The sequence below is a fragment of the Stomoxys calcitrans genome, chromosome 2 (assembly GCF_963082655.1).
Source record: "Stomoxys calcitrans chromosome 2, idStoCalc2.1, whole genome shotgun sequence".
Taxonomy (NCBI): Eukaryota; Metazoa; Arthropoda; class Insecta; order Diptera; family Muscidae; genus Stomoxys; species Stomoxys calcitrans.
In genome coordinates, this window is record NC_081553.1 from 225,244,107 (window position 1) to 225,267,505 (window position 23,399).

Here is a 23,399-nt window from a genome sequence, read left to right on the forward strand (position 1 = left end):
CTGGATGAATGCCTTCCATCTATCACAACGTGATCAATTTGGTTCCTCGTGTTTTGATCGAGTGACAGCCATGTGGCTTTGTGAATATTTTTATGTTGAAATCTGGTGCTACTAACTACCATGTTTTTTGCGGCGGCGAAATCTATCAGACTCAACCCATTACTGGACGTTATCTCGTGGAGGCTAAACTTTCCGACTGTTCCTTCCTTAAGTTCACATATACCCTTCGTATAATTTCATTTGTGTAAATTTTTAGCAGATACCATGGTGGTGGTTTCCTAAAATTCGGTCTACTCGAACTTTGCAAGTTTTTACTTGCTTGAACTATTTTCGTTCTCGGAACTTCAAAACTGTATTTCAATTATTTACTTCTCTGAATTATTGGTTTGCCCAAAAAGTAATTGCGGATTTTTTAAAAGAAAGTAAATGCATTTTTTATAAAACTTAGAATGAGCTTTAATCAAATATACTTTTTTTACATTTTTTTTTTTCAAAAGCAAGCCAAAAGTAACAGCTGATAACTGACAAAAGAAAGAATGCAATTACAGAGTCACAAGCTGTGAAAAAATTTGTCAATGCCGACTATATGAAAAATCCGCAATTACTTTTTGGGCAACCAATATTTGACACTTGTGCATCTACACGTCATATTTCCTTCTTGTTGTGAAAGTTAGCACCAATCTTCTTGACTATAATTCAGCCACCAATATAATTTGTGGTTGCCTTCTGAAGGCTATGATTAGCGTCAATTATTTTTTTTTTTTTTTTTTTCGTTTATAATATTAACTTTCTCATTGATTGTGTTAGCAACCTTATTGTGGCCTTTAGTTTCCTTTTATACCATTTATTGATTGATTAAGTTACTTTATTTGCTGTCATCATATTTACAGATACACCTGCATAGTTAATATAGTTAATATAATTATTGTATTCTTTTCTTTTCTGTTCTTTTCTTTGCTTACAGGTAAATTCAATTAATTATGTCCATTATGTGTAATTGCTATGGTTAATGTAAGTAAAACTCTTGTAAGAGCAGTGGGAGTCATATCTAATTCTGAACCGATTTTGATGAACCTCGGCGGATGTCTTCAGATGGGTTATTAAACAATCCGTATCAAATTTCGAGTAAATATTGGGTTGCCCAAAAAGTAATTGCGGATTACTCATATAGTCGGCGTTGACAAATTTTTTCACAGCTTGTGGCTCTGTAATTGCATTCTTTCTTCTGTCAGTTATCAGCTTTTATTAAAAATGCATTTACTTTCTTTTAAAAAATCCGCAATTACTTTTTGGGCAACCCAATATTTTCAAACTGTAATAACTACGGTTATCAAATGACAACATTATTGTAAATTACCCAAAATGTGACCAACATATATATGGGAGCTTTATTATTGTGGTAGTTGTTGTTGTTGTAGCAGTTAAATGTGTTCTATCTTTCGTCTGCTTGATTCTGTTGAGTGTCCCGTTCCAGGAGTCGAATGGGTCTGGCTGGGCAGTTAAACAGATGACGTGTATCGTGTGGTCCCTGGCCACAATCATGACATACACCTTGCACGTCGGCATAAATCCTTGCTCTTTAGGATAGGTAGGGGTTAAATAGTGCCGAAGATACCACCCCGCTTTGGAGAACTCCCTGTTTCACTCTACGCTGCTTCGACTTCTTATCCCTAATTCGGCAAATGACTGACGACCACACAGATAATTCGCCACCCAGCATTACAGGCCTGGCTGAAGGTACGTATTGGCGATGTCCTCAAATAGTTTGGTATAGCTGATAGTGTTCAATGCCCTCGAAAGGTCCAGTGCCGCGGGGACCGTCCTATCACATGGCCTGGGCTGATTAAAGCCACGGCAAATGTGTGCGGTGAAGGCATGCAAAGCAGTTGTTGTGCTGTGCAGTATTCAAAATTCATGCTGATGCTCGGCGAATGAAAATTTTCCCACGACGTTCGGGAGGAGTAATGTCTTAAGCGTCTTGGCTACTGGTGAGAGAAGGGAGATCGGTCTGTAAGACTTCTTCAGTAGCGGGTTATCTCTACCCATTTTCCAGACATCGGGAACTATAAGAGTGTTTAAAGACAAGTTGACGGCAGTAGTAAGGTACACAACTCCAGGTAGATCCAGATTCTTCATCATTAGTGTAGAGATTCCGTCGGGGTCCAAAGTCTTGGATGATTTGGCGTCACGGATGACATTCGTAACTTCGCCCACATTAAATTGTGATGGCTGTTCATTGGCTCAGAGATCACGGATACAACGAATTACTCTCCTCCTAGCCCTGTCGCTCTCGGTTGAACAACCAATAAATTGGAGGTTGAACAACCTGGCGCATCTCTTCGGATCAGTCACGGTTACGTCACCAAAAAAAAAAAAAAAAACAGTAGACCACAGCTTGCCTAAACCGGTACCTATGTTACATTGCTCCAAGTGTTCCAGCCACAAATTCCACTTACGTTAGTTGACTACCCTGTTAATTTCTAGATTCAGCGAGCTGCTGCTGCGTTAATGATGTCTCGGAATTTCAACTGGCACATTCGAGGGCGATGTCAGTTCACTGAAGCGGCAATTGGTGTACTCTCTGAAGCCAGCCCAATCGGCTTTCTTCTGATTGATATACATCCGGCGCTTATAGGTTAGGATGTCAGGTGGTGGCTGGTTGGTGAGAATTATGATGATGGGTCCGATCCCAAAGAAATTACTGCTTGCCAGGATACGTCACTCAGGAGATCAGGAGATGCAATGAAAATGTCTAGCGTGGTGCTACACCTCCTCCTAGTGAGGGCATCCTCATTCACCGTGCAAAACGTGGAGCCTTCAATCTGCTTTGCCAAAGCTAAGCCCCGCTAGTCGTTACCTAGGGGAGAAGCGATAATAGCCCACTTATGTGGAGCTTGTAAGCTTGGCCATTAATTGGGACACAACCAAAAACTGGCGGTATGTACACATTGTATAGCTCCATCTCGGCAGTACGGGACCTGACTGCTATCCCCATGCTGTTGTGGTAGTCGTCGAGGAAAGCGTTATACAAAATGTTGGCAAGATTGTTCAATAAATGCGCTTGCCATATATAAATCTGAACCGATTTCCATGAAATTCACCAGGAATGTCGAGAAAAGAGAGAGAAAATCCATCCTGCCAATATCTGGAGAGTTGCCCCACCCCCAAAATATTCGCAAAGGAAACACATTTTTCGACCATATTTTCATCCCACCGTCCTCTTTAGGGAGCTAGATACGCTCGTGTCTTTCTATCACGATTTAGAGGGTGATTTTTTAAGAGCTATAGGAAAGTTTTTCAAAAATAAACACTTAAAATTCATGAAATCTTTATTTGAATCGATACTATGGTCCACATAATGTAATGTTTGAAGATTATTTCATGCAAATGTTGACTTCAAATGGTCCATCCGCTTAGTCCAATTTTGGCATATTCTTTCAAACATTTCGGCCGGTACCTCACGAATAAATGCTTTAATGTTGCCTTCCAATGCGTCAATTGAAGCGGGCTTGTTTGTATAGAAATGAGCTTAAACATAGCCCTACAAAAAATAGTCTAAAGGTGTTAAATTGCACGATCTAGGCGGCCAATTGACCGGTCCCGAACGTGAAATAAAATGTTCATCGAACGCGTCTCTCAATAAGTCCATTGTTGGCATATGGCACCGTCTTGTTTGAACCACATGTCATGCAAGTCATGCTCTTGTATTTTGGGCAAAAAAAAGTTGGATATCATCTTAGGGTAGAGTTCACCATTAACAGTTACATTTCGATTGGCGTTATCTTTGAAGAAGTACGATCCAATGATGCCACCAGCCCATAAACAGCAATTGGCCGGTCCCGTGTTCACTGAATGCGTCTCTCAGAAAGTCCATTGTTGGCATGTGGCACCGTCTTGTTTGAACCACATGTCATGCTCTTGTATTTTGGGCTAAAAAAAGTTGGATATCATCTTTGGGTAGAGTTCACCATTAACAGTTACATTTCGATTTGCATCATCTTTGAAGAAGTACGATCCAATGATGCCACCAGCCCATAAACAGCAATTGACCGGTTCCGAACGTGAAATAAAATGTTCACCGAACTTGCCTCTCAATAAGTCCATTGTTGACATGTGGCACCGTCTTGTTTGAACCACATGTCATGCAAGTCATGTTCTTGTATTTTGGGCTTAAAAAAGTTGGATATCATCTTAGGGTAGAGTTCACCATTCACAGTTACGCTACTATTCGCCTTATCTTTGAAGAAGTACGGTCCAATGATGCCACCAGCCCATAAACAGCATCAAACTGCGACTTTTTCTGGATGCATTGGTAGCTCTTGCAATGCTTTTAGCTGACCTTCACTCCAAAATCAGCAATACTGCTTATTTACGTTCCCATTGAGTCAAAAATGAGCTTCGTCGCTGAACACAATTTTTCGATAAAAAAGTTAATCTTCAGCCAACTTTCCAAGAGTAAGTTGTTCCGCTTCATTTCTTGCACCTGCTGTATTTTAAAAGGTGTCACACCTAAATCCTTCTGCAAAATTTTCCACGTTGTTGAGTAACAGAGACTCAATTGCTGCGGACGGCAATGGATCGATAATTGATGGTCATCATTAGCACTTGCCCATACAGCTGCGATATTTTCTTCAATTCGCACTCTACGAAGGCGTATTGGTGGTTTAATGTTGAACAGTGTAAATTTGGTGTGAAATTTGGCCACAATAGCCGGAATAGCCCTTCAGTGGGTCGATTAAACTGATCTTTAAATGGAAGAAGCGCGCGAAGAACTTTCTTAATAGCTCACGCAAGCGTTGTTCGTTTGCAAGACGATTCGTGGTTAAATTATAGACCAAACTGAAGATGTTGGACAGTGAAACAAAACACGAAACGTACGTGAACTGTTTTAACCAGTTTTGCCAAAAGGATAATTGAAAAAAAATCACCTCTCGCCCTTCTTGCTTCTTTGCTGAATTAAACTTTTTCAGCCCTACGGGGCCTTTGGAAGACGACAGTGTTCATATGCATTTCTTCGACCTTTCAATTTTTCATAAAATTTTCTTTTTTTTTAAGCCTTCTTGTAACTACTTAAGGCTTCACGGTATTCCTTGATGATGTTCTTCATGTTTTCTGTGAAAGAGAGTAGGAAACCTTAAATAGGACAATTTAAAATTTTCATACACGTTTTCGCTCAGGTGAAGTTGTAAGATTTACTAAACGTGGTGTGTAAGTTTTACTCAGCGGTGCTTGTTTTTGATATGATTTTAGATACCTAAAATATATTTTTTCACAATTTCTACACACTTTGTTTTGGAAAGAAAATGTTGGTAACATTTTTATAATATTTGTTTTAGTAAGTGGTTATTTTTTAATTTTAGTTTTTTTTCGTAATTTTAAAAAAAAAAAACATTTTACAAAAAATTTTTATTTTTTATTAGCTTTTAAGCTTTAGCTTTTAAGTTAGTTTTTTTAATTTTTTTAAGATTTGTATTGTATATATTTTTTTGTATACGTCATAGTTTTAAAGATTTTTTTTTTTTTTTTGGTTTTAATTTTTTTTATTTATTTAATTAATTATTTTTGTTACTTTTCTGTTTCATAAATTTTTTTGTTTTCATTGTTTTTTTTTTATTATTTAGCTCCCCATCTTTGGTAGACACCTTCATTAAAGAAACTTCGTAAGTAGCTTCCTTTTTTTTTTGTTAATTTATTTGTATTATTTAAGTATTGGTTTATTTTTTTTAAAGCATGTAACAAGCGTCATAAAAGTCATAAAACACCTAAAAACATTCTTTCGGCGTGCCGCAAGGCGACACCTCTTTGTAGAGAAGTATTAACAAAATATAAATTTTGCTCATGAACTACCCACTAAGTAACAGTCCGATTCAAGTTTAAGCTCAATGATAGTGGTTGGTGTGTGTGGCTATCTCTGGCTTTCCTTATCCATTTGCAAAGAAAATCTCCGATCATTGAGCTCGTCTCGAAAGAGAAGCATACAAAAATTACGAAATTTAATGGTCTTCGCCCTAATAGGCAAAAAACTTGAAAAAGGAAAAAATTCGGCAGAGTCCGGTCGGGATTCGAACCTGGGCACACGGAGCAACAGCGAGAGCCTTTGCCGTTGTCTATCGTTCGAAGCCATCAATACAACTTCCAACAGAGACACAGCATCATGTACACCATGGAAGAAGTGTAGTTGTCGCAGAAAAAATAGTATGTCATTACACAAAAACACATGCATTGGGAAAAAGTACAGCTAATAGACAGGGTTGGCGAGCGTAGTTAAGATGTTAATTGTATCATAGATGCGTTTTCGCAATAAATACGATTCAAATACAACATACCAACGAACGGCCCTGGAAGCCATTACACCTAATGTGGTTGAAAAGTCTTCTGACCAAAAACGAAACGCGTCCCATAGTGGTTGGGGTGTGTTGATATCTCTGACTTTCCTTTTCCATTTGTAAAGAAAATCTCCGATCAATGAGCTCGTCTCGAAAGAGAAGCATACAAAAGTTTGCCCTAACGGGTAAAAACATGAAAATGTGAAGGGGCCTCCTTTTTTATGCCGAGTGATAAAGGTATGCCTAACCACTTGGTAGAAAAGTTTTAGCATGGCAGGATACCTCACGCCGCTGAAAATTGTTCTGATGTTCTCGCCAGAATTTGAACCCAAGCGTTTGGCGTCTTAGGCGGACATGCTAAAATGTGCGCTATGGTCAAATTATTCGAAATTTCAAAGATACGCACAAAAATTAGGAAATTTTATGATTTTCGCGCTAACAGGCAAAAAACTTGAAAATGTGAAGGGGCCTCCTTTTTTATGCCGAGTGCGAACGGTGTGCCGCACCACCTGGTAGAAAAGTTTTAGCATGGCAGGATACCTCACGCCGCTGAAAATAGTTTTGATGTTCTCGCCAGAATTTGAACGCAGGTGTTCGGCGTCATATGCGGACAAGCTAACCTCTGCGCTACGGCTAAATTTTTCGAAATTTTAAAGATATTTTGAAAACGTCAATCTTGGTGGTTACATTTTTGGGTCTTTTTGTTCCAGAAGGTTCAAAAAATTTACAAGATTGATATTGTGTTTCTAGTACTATTACAGTTTCTTCTTCGTATTTCGCGAAACTATTTCATTTGGAGAGAAGTTTTTACAAATGGAACATTACCTCAAAAAATTTCGCCAGCCTAAGCAGGGGATAACTACCGCTGAAAATGTTTTTTGATGTGCTCGCCGGAATTTGAACCCAGGCGTTTGGCCTCATAGGCAGACATGCTTACCTATGCCGTACGGTCAAATTATTCAAAATTTCAAAGATATTTTGAAAACGTCAATCTTGTAGGTTAAATTTTTAGATCTTTTTGTTGCCACATCCAGAAGATTACAAAAATTTACATAATTGTTATTGTGTTTCTAGTACCATTACAGTTTCTTCTTCTTATTTCGATTACCTATTGTTTTTGTTTACTTTGACCAGTCTCTGGGCCCATCATACGCCGTTTAAACTAAGTCAATAGTACTCTTAGTTCGGGAGTTATTGAATATTTTGTAATTTGTGGCCTATATGGCGTATACGTATTATTAATTTTAATAATTTTCAGAAATTTGTTCATAACTTTAAAACTATAAAAGATATTTGACAAATTCAAAAGCGATACGAAAGAGAACAGTTGTATTCCCTTTTTGGAAAATGCTTATGGCAATATTTTTTCTACATTAGCCTAAAAAAGGGCCGCAATTTAGGTATGACATATGAATAATATAAAAATGGTGAAAGTATATCCTAAAGAGGACTGACTATAATCCATGTTCTGTTACATTCCCTATGTAGATTAGGAAGATAACCCACCCCATAATTCATTGAGCCATAATTCTGCATTTGAAACCAAAACAGTTATCTTTTATGTTTGTGAAATGTAGAAGATTTTGTGAAATTTGCCTTCGTGGCGTTTAATTCAATATGAAAGTGAACTGTTGTTTATCCATTTTAAAATACACCCATGGTAATTTTGCTCCTACATTACCCAACTTAGCCCATAAGTTCTGCAATTTAAGCAGCACATACATACAAACATATTACATGTCGGCAAGCTTGATTTCTTAATGGTTGAATTTGGTTCAAGTTGCTAGGAATTCTGGGCATTCTGTATCATCTTTGCCTTATGTGAAATGTCAATCTCATGCTTAGACGTTAGGCAGTCGTTGAGTAGATTTAGTACCCTATCATTTCGAAAAAGGTATATTTAGTACCCTCTCCTTTCGAAAAGGGTAGTTTTGCTACCCTTTTCTTTCAAAAAAGGTAGATTTATTACCCTTTCCTTTCGAAAAGAGTAGATTTAGTACCCTTTCCTTTGGGAAGGGTAGTTTTAGTACCCTTTTCTTTGAAATAGGGTAGTTTTAGTACCCTTTTCTTTGATATAAGGTAGTTTTAGTACCCTTTTCTTTGGAAAAGGGTAGTTTTAGTACCCTTTCCTTTGGAAAATGGTAATTTTGGTACACTTTCCTTTGGAAAAGGGTAATTTTAGTACCCTTTCCTTTGGAAAAGGGTAGTTTTAGTACCCTTTTCTTTGAAATAGGGTAGTTTTAGTACCCTTTTCTTTGAAAAAGGATAGTTTTAGTATCCTTTCCTTTGGGAAATATTTGCTCTAGTACCCTTTTCTTTGAAAAAGGGTTGTTTTAGTACCCTTTTCTTTGGGATAGGGTAGTTTTAGTACCTTTTCCTGTGAAAAATGGAAGTTTTAGTACCTTTGAGTTCTACCTTCCCTCTGAAAAATTGAAGTTTTAGTACCCCATTCTTTAGGAAAGTTTTAGTTCCCCTTCCAAGGGAAAAAGGGTAATTTAAGTACCCTCTCCTTTACAAAAGGGTAGTTTTAGTACCCTTTGCTTTGGAAAAGGGTAGTTTTATTACCAATTCCTTAGGAAAATGGTAGGTTTAACACATTTTCTTTGGAAAAGGGTAGTTTTTGTACCCTTTCCTATTGCAAAAGGTAGTTTTAGTACCCTTTCCTTTAGAAAAGGGTAATTTTAACACACTTTCCTTTGGAAAAGGGTAGTTTTAGTACCCTTTCCTTTGGGAAAAGTAGTTGTGGTACCTTTTCCTTTGGAAAAGGGTAGTTTTAGCACCCTTTCCTTTGAAAAAAGGTAGTTTTTGTGAAATTAGACCTTCATGGCGTATACGTATTATTAATTTAAATAATTTTCAAAAATTTGTACATAACTTTAGAACTATATAAGATATTTGACTCTTTTTAACGCCAAAGTATCCTTTAGTACCCATTCCTTTGGGAAAAGTAGTTGTGGTACCTTTTCCTTTGTAAAAGGGTATTTTTAGCACCCTTTCCTTGGAAAAAAAGTAGTTTTTGTGAAATGAGACCTTCATGGCGTATACGTATTATTAATTTAGGTAATTTTCAAAAATTTGTACATAACTTTAGAACTATTAAAGATATTTGACTCTTTTTAACGCCAACTGAAAGAAAACTGTTGTATGCATATATTGGCAATAGCTTAAGACAAATTTCCCACAGATAACGAACGGAATTCGTTCCAAGTTCTAAAGTATTTCCAATATTCTGAGCCTTAGGTTGATTAATACTCACTGTTTTAGGCATTAGTAAGCCGTTGAGCCCATTATTTATAGTTGAAACAAAGGCTATTGTCCTTTCTGTTTTACAGATATTGAAGCACAGGTTAGAATAGTCAGCCTTGAGTTTTTTTTTTTTTTTGGTTTTCTCCCCCGATTTCCAAATTAAACACCAATTTGCAAATCGTGGCATTAAAATTTTTAATATTTTTTATACCTAAATTCCAAATGACTTTTCTAGCACATAAGCAAAAAAGTGTAAAACTCTTTTTTCCAAACTGTCAATAAAGCACACTCAAAAAAATTTTTGGCAAGTGCAATTAAGCCAAAACCATATCCAAATAAAAGTTTTTTTTTCTTTCTTCTTTTATTAATTGTTCTTTTGTCATTTTTTTTTTTCTTAACCATTCACTGTGAACTACTTTCCTGCAAAGGACAACTCACCTAAGTTATGAACAGCAAACATTTTATTTGTTTTCTCCTTTGTCTTCGGCCCCCCCCATAGTCATAAATCATATTTTCGTTGACATTTAAAAGTTTTTGAAATATTTTTTACTTTACCTCTCTATCTACCGCTCTCGTTGACGTTGGCTTTGTTATTAAAGATAAATAATTTATGGTTCATTTTATGGCGGGCGGCTAAGGAGACTTTTTGTTGGCCAAACGCAAAATTATGACAGAAAATATATTAACCAATAAATTAATGGCTTTTTGGCCAAAAAGGACATTCACGCGCACACATTAGTCTAAGTCTTAGACTTTCGACTACATAGGGGCTCTTCTCTGTGGTCGTTTAGGGGATGGCAACATTAATAAATTAAAAATTATATTCAATGGTTAATTTTGTGTTTCCTTAGGACCAGCCGTTTTTACAATGGCTATGAGTTGCCATGTATTTTTGTCTTTGGTCTAAGTCCTTGCCCGGCTATGGGCCGTCCATAACCACAAGAAGCTAGCAAGTTACTTAATTACCTACCGCCCACTTGGTGTTTTGTTTTTAATGTAAATGTTCAGTTTATGTTGTTTTTTTCGCTTTCAAAGCAGACTTTAAGTGGTAGTTGCCTTGTTTTATAATGGCCTAGCCATTTGATTTTACATGCAAGTGGCTTGTTTAATAGTTTCATTACTTTTTCACTTTTCACTTTCCACTTACCACTACCACCTCTACTCTACTTTCCTTATGCAGGCATCAAGTCATAGTGGCTTTCTCGAAGCCGATCTCCCTTCCATTAGCCCGGCACGTGGCATTGTAATTCAACCGCAGTTATAAGGCAAACTAAAGCCATGCACAACAAAACTTACTACGAAGAATGGGTGTTGCAAGAAATTGAAAATGGGGATGGGGGCAAAGGAGAAAGTATTTCAGTTTTCTATTTAATGAACACTAACACGGCGATAGGCTGAGAATGCCTTGTGTTCTGAGGAAAATATAAAATAATAAAAATAGGTTATAGTCAAAGTAAAATATAGCCTTGACTATAAGGATTATAAGATCTTATAATCCCTTGTGTATTGAAAAAAATATAAAATTATTAAAGTGTGTTATAGTCAATGGAAAATATAGCCTTGACTATAAGGATTGTAGATCCTATAACATAAGACAAAAAAAAATCAAATATTTCTATGTCTGCGGGGAAAAAGCCAAACTCCCTATCTGGATTGAAATTCATAGAATTCATGAATTCGTAAATATTTTCAAAAAGTCACTTTTGTGGGTTATATTTTCAAAACTCTTAGTTGTCACGTGCTGCAGAATTCAGTTAAACATGGCTGCTTCTGTGTTTCTTTAGCCCAATAACGCTTTTCCTCCTTATTTCTACTACCCATTGGAGTTTATTGTTATGACCAGCCTCTGAGCCAAACATTTGCCATTTAAATTAAGTAAATAACTCTTTTAGTATATGAGATATCGAAAATATTGTAATATTAACCCATGTGGCGTATACGTATTATTATTTTTTGGTTATGCCCAGAAATATGTTCATAACTATAATACTAACAAAGATATTTAGCAAATTTATGCATGATATGAAAGCCAACAGTTGTATTCTTATCTTGACACATGCTCTTGCCATATTTTTTTCCTAGCTCAGCCAACCAAATTGTCGCAATTAAGCACTACATACAAATAAAGTTAAGGTAGACCCTTTAAAGGGCGAAATGTGGTCCAAGTTCATATGAATTTTTTGCCTTTTGTGGCTTAAGTAGATAACCATCCCCTTTTTTAGACTCTAGCATATCGTTGAGTCATTGTCTCGCAATTGAGCTAAAACAATTATGTTTTTTGTTTGTGAAATATAGAAGGTTTTGTGAAATTGACCTTCGTGGCGTATACGTATCATTATTTTGGGTTATTTTTAGAAATTTCTTCGTAACATTAAAACTATGAAGGATATTTGGTAAATTGAAATTCGAAATTAAAGTGAGCTGTTGTGAATACGTGTTTTATATATGTCCATTATGTTTTTCCCAGCTATGCCTACAAAACTGCCGGAATATGAGAACAACATACAAAAAAATAATTGCGTTTAGATGTCGGACTTTGGCCATTGCTCTTAGGTATGCTGCGTTTACTATGCCTTGAGTAGTCAGTAGAGGAGTCGAATGTTTTACAGTATAAGCGAACGTAATCATCTTTTCAGTTTTTTGCTAAGAAAATTTAATTTGCCTTTGTAGCGTACAAGGATAGCCAAAAGAAAGGCTATTTTCAGATATTTTCTCAAAATTTTGAGAAATTTTCTTCTTTTAATTGACGGCGGCCATATTTCCGGATTTAATGAGCAATGTAAACGTAATGGGAAGTCTATTGTTTGTTCATTGTTTTGGCGATTAAAACCAATCATTTATTTTCTTTGTTTCGAAAATATCGAATATTTCGTTCAATTTACCTTCATGGCGTATACTTATTATTAATTCAAGCTATTTTCAGAACTTTCCTCATAACTTTGCAACTACTCAAGATATTTGGTAAATTTAAATGTGACACGAAAGCTTACTTTTGTTAACCTTTTTTTAAGATATTCTCAAGTAAATTTTGTTCCTAGATTTGGGTACAACAGTGCCGCAATTACACATTATTCACATTATAATTACAATTCACATTACACACAAACAATATTAATGTGTTTAAAGTAGATCTTTTAGAGAAAAAACTTTAGCATTCGTAATCTTTAGGTATATTTAATCTTCTATGCCTCATGTATTTGTTCAAAAGTTCTGGCAATGTTTTGCATTTTAAACAAAGGCGATTTTACTCTCCGTTTTGGTGATAGAGAAGATTTTTCTTTTTTTTGGCTACGTGACGTATACGTATTATTATTTGTGACTATTTTGAGAATTTATTTCATAGCTTTGAAAGTATAAAAGATATTTGGCAACTTTAAAAGTCATACGAAAGCAAACACTAGTATCCTCATCCCGAAAAATGCTCAAAGTTTTTCTTTCCAGGTGAATCTAAAAAATTAAGCAATTTGAGGTAAAATTACCTAAGAACATAATATATGCGTATAGGGGTAATTTCTTTCGACTTCGGGGGCGGCGGCTACCAAACCTTGATTCCTTTCTTTTCATCCGCTAGGCCTGGTCTTCGAATTCTATGTTTATAACTTTTCAACATTGAATGACTTTACCAAGTTAGTAATGGCCTGCCACGGTAAATATATGGCCTTAAGAAGAACAGAATTACTGCTTGAAAACATAAGAAGTTCAATAGACAATCACATGTTACTAACCATATATTCCAATGGCGTACTGAATAGTGGATTTCACAAAAAGAGCCTTGACAGTGTTTTCGCCAGGCTTCATTGTGATCTGGTTTGGTGCCGAATTTCAAATCTTCATGTAACTTTAACTGGCTTTCGTAACAAAAATGATATCTGAGATCGGGTCCTTGTAATCCTTTGGGAAACGACAATTTTTGCATCTATTCCTTTTGGAAAGGGTAGTTCTGTAACCTTTTCCTTCGGGAAAGGATAGTTATAATACCCTTTGCTTTTGCGAAGAGTTGTTTTAGTGCCCCTTCCTTTGGCAAGGAGTTGTTTTAGTACCCTTTGTTTTCGAAAAGGGTAGTTTTATTACCCTTTCCTTTGGAAAAGGGTGGTTTTAGTACACTTTCCTCTGGAAAAGGGTAATTTTAGTACCCTTTCCTTTGAAAAAGGGTAATTTTAGTACCCTTTCCTTTGGAAAAGGTAGTTTTAGTACCCTTTTCTTTGAAAAGTGTAGTTTTCCCTTTCCCTAGTACCCATTTCTTTGGGAAAGGGTATATTTAGTACCCTTTTCTTTAGCAAAGGGTAGTTTTAGTACCCTTTTATTTGGAAAAGGGTAGTTTTAGTACACTCTTCTTTGGGATGGAGTAGTTTTAGTACCTTTTCCTTTGAAAAAGGGTAGTTTTATTATCCTTTCCTTTGGAAAAGGGTAGTATTAGTACCCATTCCTTAAGGAAGGGGCAGTTTTAAAACACTCTCTTTTGGAAAAGGGTAGTTTTAGCACCCTTTCCATTGGAAAGGGTAGTTTTAGTACCCTTTCCATTGGAAAAGGGCAGTTTTGGTACCCTTTGCTTTTGGTAAGGGTAATTTTAGTACCCTTTCCTTTGAAAAGGGCAGTTTTAACACATTTCATATGGAAAGGGCAGTTTTAACACATTTCATATGGAAGGGGGTAGTTTTTGTACCCTTTCCTTTTGGAAAGGGTACCCTACCCTACCCTTTCGAAAAGGGTATTTTAGTACCCTTTCCTTTGGAAAAGGGTAGTTTAGTACCCTTTCCTTTGGAAAAGGGTAGTTTAGTACCCTTTCCTTTGGAAAAGGGTAGCTTAGTACCCTTTCCTTTAGAAAAGGGTAGTTTAGTACCCTTTCCTTTAAGAAAGGGTAGTTTAAACACAATTTCCTATGGAAAAGTGTAGTTTTAGTACCCTTTGCTTTAGAAAAGTGTAGTTTTATTTTTTTTATAGTTTTAGTACCCTTTCCTTATGAAAAGGGTAGTTTTAACACATTTCATTTGGAAAAGGGTAGATTTTGTACCCTTTCCTTTTGGAAAGTTTGGTTTTAACAGACTTTCCTTTGGAAAATGGTAGTTCTAGTACCCTTTCCATTGGAAAAGGGTAGTTTTAGTACCCTTTGCTTTGAGAAAGAGTAGTTTAAAACCCCTTGTCTTAGGGTTAAACTACCCTTTTTTGCGATAGTGGAAGTTTAAGTATCCTCTTATTTGGGTAAAACTATCCTTTCCTTTGGGAAAGGGTAGTTTTAGTACTCTTTACTTTCCGAAAGGGTAGTTTTAGTACCCTTTCCTTTGGGAAAGGGTAGATTTTGTGCCTTGGCTTCGGGAAAGGTAGTTTTCCCAAAGGAAAGGGTAGCCTTAGTACCCTTTCCTTTGGAAAAGAGTAGTAAAGCGTAGTTTTTGTACCCCTGGCTTTGAAAAAGTGTAGTCTTAGTATCCTATCATTTAGAAAAGGACAGTTTTAGTACCCTTTCCTTTGGAGAACGGTAGCTTTAGTACCCATTCCTTTGGAAAGGTGTAGATTTAGTACACTTTCCCTTGAAAAAGGGTAGTTTAGTAGCCTTTGCTTTTGGAAAATCTAGTTTTGCTACCTTTTTTGTTGGAAAAGTGTTGTTTAAGTACCCTTTCCTTTGGGAAAGTTTATTTTTTAGACCCTTTCCTTTGGGAAATGGAAGTTTTATTACCCTGTCCTTTGGGAAAGGGTAGTTTTAGCACCTTTTTTTGGGAAAGGGGATTTTTGAGTATCATTCCTGTGGAAAGGTGTAGTTTTAGTACCCTTTGATTTTGGAAAATGTAGTTTTGCTACTCTTTTTGTTGGAAAAGTGTAGTTTAAGTACCCTTTCCTTTGGGAAAGTTTATTTTTTAGACCCTTTCCTTTAGGAAATGGAAGTTTTAGTACCCTGTCCTTTGGGAAAGGGTAGTTTTAGTACCTTTTTTTTAAGGAAAGTGTAGTTTTGGGTATCATTCCTGTGGAAAGGTGTGGTTTTAGTATCCTTTCCTTTGGGAAAGGGTAATTTTAGTACCCTTTCCTTTGGAAAAGGGTAGCTTTAGTACCCTTTCCTTTGGGAAAGGGTAGATTTAGTGCCTTGTCTTCGGAAAAGGTAGTTTTAGTACGCTATCCTTTGGGACAGGGTAGCTTTAGTACCCTTTGCTTTGGATAAGGGTAGCTTTAGTACCCTTTCCTTTAGGAAAGGGTAGCTTTATTACCCTTTCTTTTGGGAAAGGATAGTTTTATTACCCTTTCTCTTAGGAAAGGGTAGTGTTATTACCCTTTCTCTTAGGAAAGGGTAGCTTTATCATTCTTTCTTTTCGGAAAAGTTAGCTTTAGCACCCTTTCCTTTGTGAAAGGGTAGTTTTAGTATTCTTTCCTGTGGAAAAGTGTAGTTTTAGTACACTTTTCTTTGGGTGAGGGTAGTTTTAGTACCCTTTTCTTTGGGTTAGGGTAGTTTAAGCAACTTTTGCTTTGGGTAAGGGTACTGTTAATACTTACTCCGAACTGTATGAACCATTGAAGATCTGCCATGTACTGCGGATTTGTATTAATGAAACGATCTACTCTCACTGAAGTACGTTTGAAATTATTCTGCATGCAATATTTAGGAAAATTATTTCTCTCTAATTAACATGTCTTGTCTCCTGTCTTGTGACGAGACATATTGTCCGAGATTCCAGACGTTGGAAATGCAAATTGTACATTGATTCATGCACCTTATCAGCGAGTCGCATCTTGTCTTAATAAGCTGAGAATCCTTCCTGTTTACTAATTATTTTTTAATTCGGGTAATTGCTGATATGATCATATTGTGCTGGGGCTTAGTTAGAAGGAATCTCCTGATCTTCTGATCGCCTTTAGATATATGTTTTACCTAACGGTGAGCCCATCGTTGCAATCTTCATCAAGTCAATAGTCTAGGTTGTCCTAAGATAAAGAGATATTTCCTAATTTTTCCTTTTTGGGTATTTTCAGCAAATTGTTTATAACTTGCAAGGTACATGATATGTCTTAGAAAATGTAATTGCATATGAAAGATAAATCTTTCTTCCTCAATGCCAGAAGTATAGATTACATTTTTTGCTTCCTTTTACCTACAAAAATGTTCAGGCAAAAATAATATTTCCGTAAAATATATGAAATAAATGTAGTAAATTGATATCTGCCTTTACAACTCTTAATTCATTCAATATGTAATTTATTCCATGAGTTGTGCTGTTATGCATCCTTGTAGCTCTTAATTATGTTACTTGCTATTCTTTATACATTTGCATTTCTAGGCAATTGACCATCTGTACACAAAAGGGAAGTAGTTGAACATTTTTATGGCATTGCTATCTGACCTCGAGAGTTACTTTAATTAAGTTTTCATAAAGTGAGAAGAGAGAAAGTAACAAAGTGCATATTAATACCCTGGGGGTGAAATAAATTTCGATTTTTTTTTTACTGCTTCACTTTTACCTAATTTTTTGTAAAAGAAAATGTAACATTTACTAGTATACTAGTCTAACGGCGATTCTGTTGTCCAAATGCTTTATGCTTTTAAATGCATATTTTATAACTTTTGTTCAAATTCTAACTAACACAAAATTGTATCAAAATCATATTTGATTTCAGCTTCCCTTTCCTTTTTTCCTCCGCAAGGAAATAGCATAATAAAAATAGCATTCAAATGAAATGCCAAAGAAAGGCTGTTATAATACGGCAGCTGCATAGTTTTATATGCATCCAAATACTAGAGGAAAATGCAAAATTGAGTATCAGTATAAAAGAGCATTTTCTAGGCAAGATCTTCCTTGAATTTGGCACAATGTTCATTCGTTTTAAGTTTTACCGTAGCTTAGTTTCTGCATATCCCTATACAATTTTATACTCGTTGGCTTCTTTCGCATTCTCTCCTATGCCATTTATGCTAATTTACATTTACTATATTGATTGAAATGTATTGAATGCCATTAATACTCTTTCATTTGCATATTGGCAAAGACAGCTCGTATACTTTTGAGTAATAAATCATTTTAAAATACAAAATAATGATTATGGGCTTATTTGAGAACACCTATTGTACTGCATGATGTATGATATTAATATTAAAAATACTATAAATGTATATAAATATGCTGCATTTAGTAGCATGTGTAGGACATGTGAGGAAGATGACGGTTAACAAACACCGGAACATAGGTGGGGATACAATACCAGATATGAAGCAACTTAGGGGCGTGGTATGGAAAGCAATTAATGATTTTGTAAGTAGCACGGAATTTTGTAACTAAGATATTTTTTCGAGGTTACTTTTTAATATTTAGACAACTAGCCGATTCCTGGTTTAGGTGTATGTCCATAGTGACATGGAGCGGATTAATATCCGCACCATCTTTTTAAATGCAAATTTTTGCCCATGAACATTCCACAAAGGAACAGAAACGAGTGCAGTCCGATTCAAGTTTACGCTCAATGATAAGGGGCCTCCTTTTTATAGCCGAGTCTGAACGATATGCCACAGTACGACACCTCTTTGGAGAGAAGTTTTAGATGGCATAGTACCTCACAATAAATAATCCATAAGCCGAAATAATCCAATATTTTTAATGTGGCCAGTAATTAATGGGTATTTGTAGAAAACTGTCTATAACTCAATAACCACTTTAGATATTAACTTTATTTAAATATCATCTGAAAGATAACACTTTCGAGAACAATTATTAAATGTATATTCTAACAAAAATTTCCCATTAAACTAAGTATTACACAATATAAAAAGAAAATTGAAGTACAATATTTTTGTATACCCTACATAAAAAAATCTGCCATATGGAAAATTTTTTCAATTAGGCATTTATTTGAATTTTGTACACCTAGCTTTTTACAGTTCAAACCAAGACTTACGCTCTTTTCGTTCTCGAGATATTCAAGTTTTTCTTTCCGTGGCCCATGTAACGTATACGTATTATTAATTATGGATACTTTCCAAAAATAGACGATAACTTTCAAACTACCAAAGATATAAGGTTCATTTAAATGTCGTCTGAAAGAGAACTCTTGACGGAAGATTTTGTTAGTCAAATTTTTGAAAATATTTTCGTATAAACTCTTCCCATGAATGGAGTATGGCATAAAAGTGTAAATTTAAATATTTGTTTATATCCAAAATAAAAACAATGGGGAAATGTCAATTAATTTTTTAATTATAACTTCCAGGATGGGGGTATACGAATTTCGTCATTCCGTTCGTTTTACCTCGAAATATTCTTCTAAGACCCCATTAAGTATATATATTCTTGATCGTCATAACATTTGAAGTCGATCTAGCCATGTCCGTCCATCGGTAGAAAGCACGCTAACTTTCGAAGGTGTAAAGCTCGGCGCTTGGAATTTAGCACAAACTCTTCTTATTAGTGTAGATCGGTTGGGACTGTAAATGGGCCATGTCGGTCCATGTTTTGATATAGCTGCCATGTAAACCGATTTTGGGTATTGCCATATTGAGCTTCTAGAGGGCGCAATTCTTATCCCATTTGGTATAATTTCCTTCAATTGTGTCAATTTCCATCCCATCAATTGTGGTTCAAATCGGTTCATAACCTGATATATTCTCCATGTTAACCGATCTCCCGTTAAGACTTCTTGAGCTTCTAGTGTGCGCAATTCTTAACCAATTTTGCTGAATTTTTTTATGTGCGACAAGTATGGTCTAAGTCGGTTCATAAACTGATTAGCTGACATATTAAGCGATCTCCCAATTTGACTATTTGATCCTTTGGAAGTCGCAATTATTTTGGAGGTGGTATTTTTCTATGGTTTCTAACAGCCACGACAGCTGCCACATAAACTCATTTCCCGACTTCACTTCTTGAGCTTCTAAAGGATGCAATTCTCATCAGATTTGGTATAACTTCCATCAATTGTGTCAAATATTTTTCAAATCGGTTCATAACCTGATATAACTGCCATATAAACCAATCTCCCGATAATACTACTTGAGCTTCTAGAGGATGCTATTCATAACCGATTTGGCTGAAATTTGGCACGTGTCGTTTTTTTGTTGGTATGACCAAGTATCATCTAAAACGGTTCATAACCTGATATAACTGTTATATAAAGCGATCTCTTAATTTGACATTCTGAACCTCTGGAAGGCGTAATTATTTTGGAGGTGTTATTTTCCTATGACTTCTAACAGCCATGACAAGTACGGTCCATAACTTAATATAGCTCATATATGTCTGAAAATGTCATTCAAAGAACTTTACAAATGCGATTCATGGTGGAGGGTATATAAGATTCGGCCCGGCTGAACTGAGCATGTTTTTACTTGTTAATAAATTCAGTTGTTTTTTAATGCCAAGCTTTTTGTAGTTTAAACCAAGCCTTTAGCTCTTCTCTTTCCCGAGATATTCACTTTTTTTCTTTTTTTGACCTATGTGACGTATACGTATTATTAATTATGGACATTTTCCAAAAAAATGGCGATAACTTTAAAACTGCTAAAGATACAAAATGCATTTAAATGTCATCTGAAAGAGAACACTTAAGGGAAGATTTTGTAAAATTGTTTGATGCATATTTTTTAAAACATAAATCTACCACTGTATATAAAAGAGGAATAAAGCCCGGTACCCGGGTGAAGGAAAATTTCGGCAGCAATCACATAGAGACGAAAACCTATACATTTGTGTGACCAATCTGCAAACTTTTTATACCTTTTTATACCTATAATAGTTAATATTTTATTTATGTTATATTACTTAAATTTGAATGTAAGAGATTTCCTCAGGTAAATTTGTTATACAAGTATTAGCCAACTTTTTTTTTTGTTAAAATTATAAAAGTGTCTATTTGTAGTAAAATATGTGTTTTCAGTAATCTTAAAACACAAATGAGTGTTTATTAATTTTTGACCAATTTTTTTATCATTCTTATAGCAATTTTTAGTCTACTATATTCGGAAGATACTCTGGCAGGAAAATATTTTCCTTTTCTTCAAATCAACCCTATCAATAGAGACTTATTGATATAAAACCATCGAAGGGGCTCATGCACGCACACTGTTTCACTTGATTGTCTACTAATACAAACACTCAAGTCCATGTGCAGATGTACCCATCACTTGTATAAAGCCCACAGATTGTGAATACATCTGTTGCCAACTCCCTACATAAACCTAACAAAAGAATATACAATCCCAATTTAAATCCTTTGAAAATATTTTTTTTTTATAAACCACAACAATAATGTGTACGTCAGGACATCATATAGAGTCTCCACTTTGGTGTATATATATATAAATAAATCATTGTCTGTCAACCTCATTTGATGTGCATGGTAAAAGTCATAATGAAAATTAACTCGCTTCGCTCATTTTCATCTGTCCGTTTATTTGTCCGTCCGTCTGTCCGTTGGTTCACCGCTTGTGTGCAAAAAAAAAACAACAAAAGGAAAAATGAAAATGTCACAAAACAAAGAACCACCAAGGATTTGTGAAACTAGTTGGGATTTTTGTTTAATGGGGGGGATGGTACAAGATGGTGCTTAACGTCAATGTGAATGAGTTGGTTTATGTGAACTATTTTTAGATCACAGTGGGCTGAAAAAGGTAAAATAAAAGTTTTTTAAGGAACTAAAATCTTAAATGAAAATTAAATTACGTCAAAATTTTCGTTAATAATTAAATTAAAAAAAACCATATTCAAATCCACTTTGCGGCAAAAATAGAGTATAATTTCCTCAATATTTAATTGAAGAAATTTTCCACATATATCGTTTTTTTATGAAATTTTTGAAGAATTTAAAAAAAATTTAAATTTTTTATGAAAATCCAATTTCAAGAAAACTGTATGCTCTCAGGGGAGTTTTTTTTATTAAAATCAAATTTTACCGCAATTTTCTAAGAAAATCTAATATTGGCCAAATATTTTGTAAAATCAAATTTCGACAAAATTTTCAATGAGAAAAATGTTTGCTAAAATTTTTTAGGAAAATAAAATTTTGCCGAAATTTTTAAAGAAAATCTAATTTTGACAATATTTTTATCAAATTTTTATGGAATTTGTTATTGCAAATAACTCCCTAAAACGACACGTTTATCGGCTTGGCTGGGACACATGCCCTCCTTCCAATAAAAACAAAACCAAACTGTCTTGCAAACGTACCGGTACCATATTGAACTCAAATGAAAGGTCAAGTGTGTACGGAAAAACCTTTTAGAAGTCACAGTTTCAAATTTCAGCGAAATCGAGTTGTAACTATGATTTTAATGAGCTTAAAATGCTAAATCGGCTAATCGCGTTATATGACAGCTATATCGAAATATTTTCCGATTTGAGCCATATTCGGTTCTGACAACGGTATGCCTTGTCCAACTCGGTGTTCCAAACTTCACAGAAATTGGGTAGTAAATAAGGCTTTTAAGGGCTTACGATCCAAAATCGGTCTATATAGGAGGTATATCCAAATATGTTTCGATCTGAAGCATACTCCGTTTTGGGTATCGAATGTTCTGCTGCAACTCACTATTCCATATTTCAGCGATATCGAGCGGCTTTTATGGGCTTAAGACCGTAAAGCGGCAGATAGGTCTATATGGCAGTTATATCAAAATGTGGTCTGATGTGGACTATGGTCAAAATGCAAATTTTGCTCATGAACATTCCTCTAAGGAACAGGGGCAAACTACTCACATATAAATGAGTGCAGTCCGATTCAAGTTTTATGCTCAATGATAAGGGGCTTCCTTTTTATAGCCGAGTCTGAACGGTGTTCCGCAAAGCGACACCTCTCTGGAGAGAAGTTTTACATGGCATAGTATCTCACAAATGTTGCCAGCAATAGGAGGGGAATACCACCGTTGAAAATTTTTTTCTGGAAAGTCTCGCCAGGATTCGAACCCAGGCGTTCAGCATCGTAGGCGGACCTGCTAACCTGGTTGGTCTGGAAGGAAACATAGGCTATATATATTTTCGGTTTTGGAAGGGGGACGGACCCTCCCCTTATGCCAAAAATACAACCCAAAGTCAAAAGTGTACCGATCGGGACAATATAAGTATCAAATGAAAGGCATTGGAGAGTAGAATACGAATATGGTATTAAAATTTGAGTCTAAGTACTCATCGGTCCGCCCCAACCCCAAAACTCCTCCAAACACACATATTGAACGTTCATTTCGAATCTAGCATACAAAATCAGACCGACGTATAGGGGGTCACGCCACCACACAAAAACGCCATTAGACCCATTATGACCATATGATACTTGGCTGAACCGATTTTCTTAAAATTTTCGTAGATTGTGTACGTTTGTCTGGAAGGTTATATAGTTTTTAAATATCGGCTGTAGGCGGACCTTTCCTCATCCCCCAAAAACACCACCCATAATCGAAAGTGGTCCGATGGGCTCAATAAAGGTATCAAATGAAAGGTATTGGAGACCAGAAAGCGAATATGGTATTATAGTACCCAGCGGGCTCACCCTAACCCCAACACTCCTCTAAACAGATATATTCGAAGATCATGTCAATATAGGACTCTAATGAAAGGTATTCGGCAGTAGATTACAAATATGGCATAAAACATTGGTCCAAGTATGGGAGGTCGCCCACCCCCAAATTAGGCATATATGGCACTCAAATGACAGGTATTAGGGAGTAGACTACGAATATGACATTAAAATTTGTGTTCAAATCTAGGTGGCGATTTTACTCCTAAAGATATGTCAAATGGGTTATTTGACCCATTATGACAATATGGGACTCAAATGAAAGGTATTTGAGAGTAGAAAACGAATTTTAATATCCAATTTTGGATATTACACGCCCTAAAGCACCCCCTAAACTGAACTTCATTTCCGTTG

General features: G+C 35.6%; 1 protein-coding gene across 12 annotated transcripts in view; it reads left to right on the forward strand.

The window, feature by feature from the left end:
- Positions 1–23,399, forward strand: part of LOC106083555 (synapse-associated protein of 47 kDa) — a 236,268-nt gene that overhangs the window by 126,204 nt on the left and 86,665 nt on the right. For 11 of the 12 annotated variants that reach the window (XM_059363804.1, XM_059363808.1, XM_059363811.1 and 8 more), the window contains exon 3: positions 5,622–5,660. The exons of the other annotated variant lie outside the window; for it this stretch is intronic. In XM_059363804.1, coding sequence (XP_059219787.1) covers positions 5,622–5,660 — 39 coding nt within the window. The remainder of the gene's footprint in view (positions 1–5,621; positions 5,661–23,399) is intronic. 12 annotated transcript variants of the gene reach the window in all.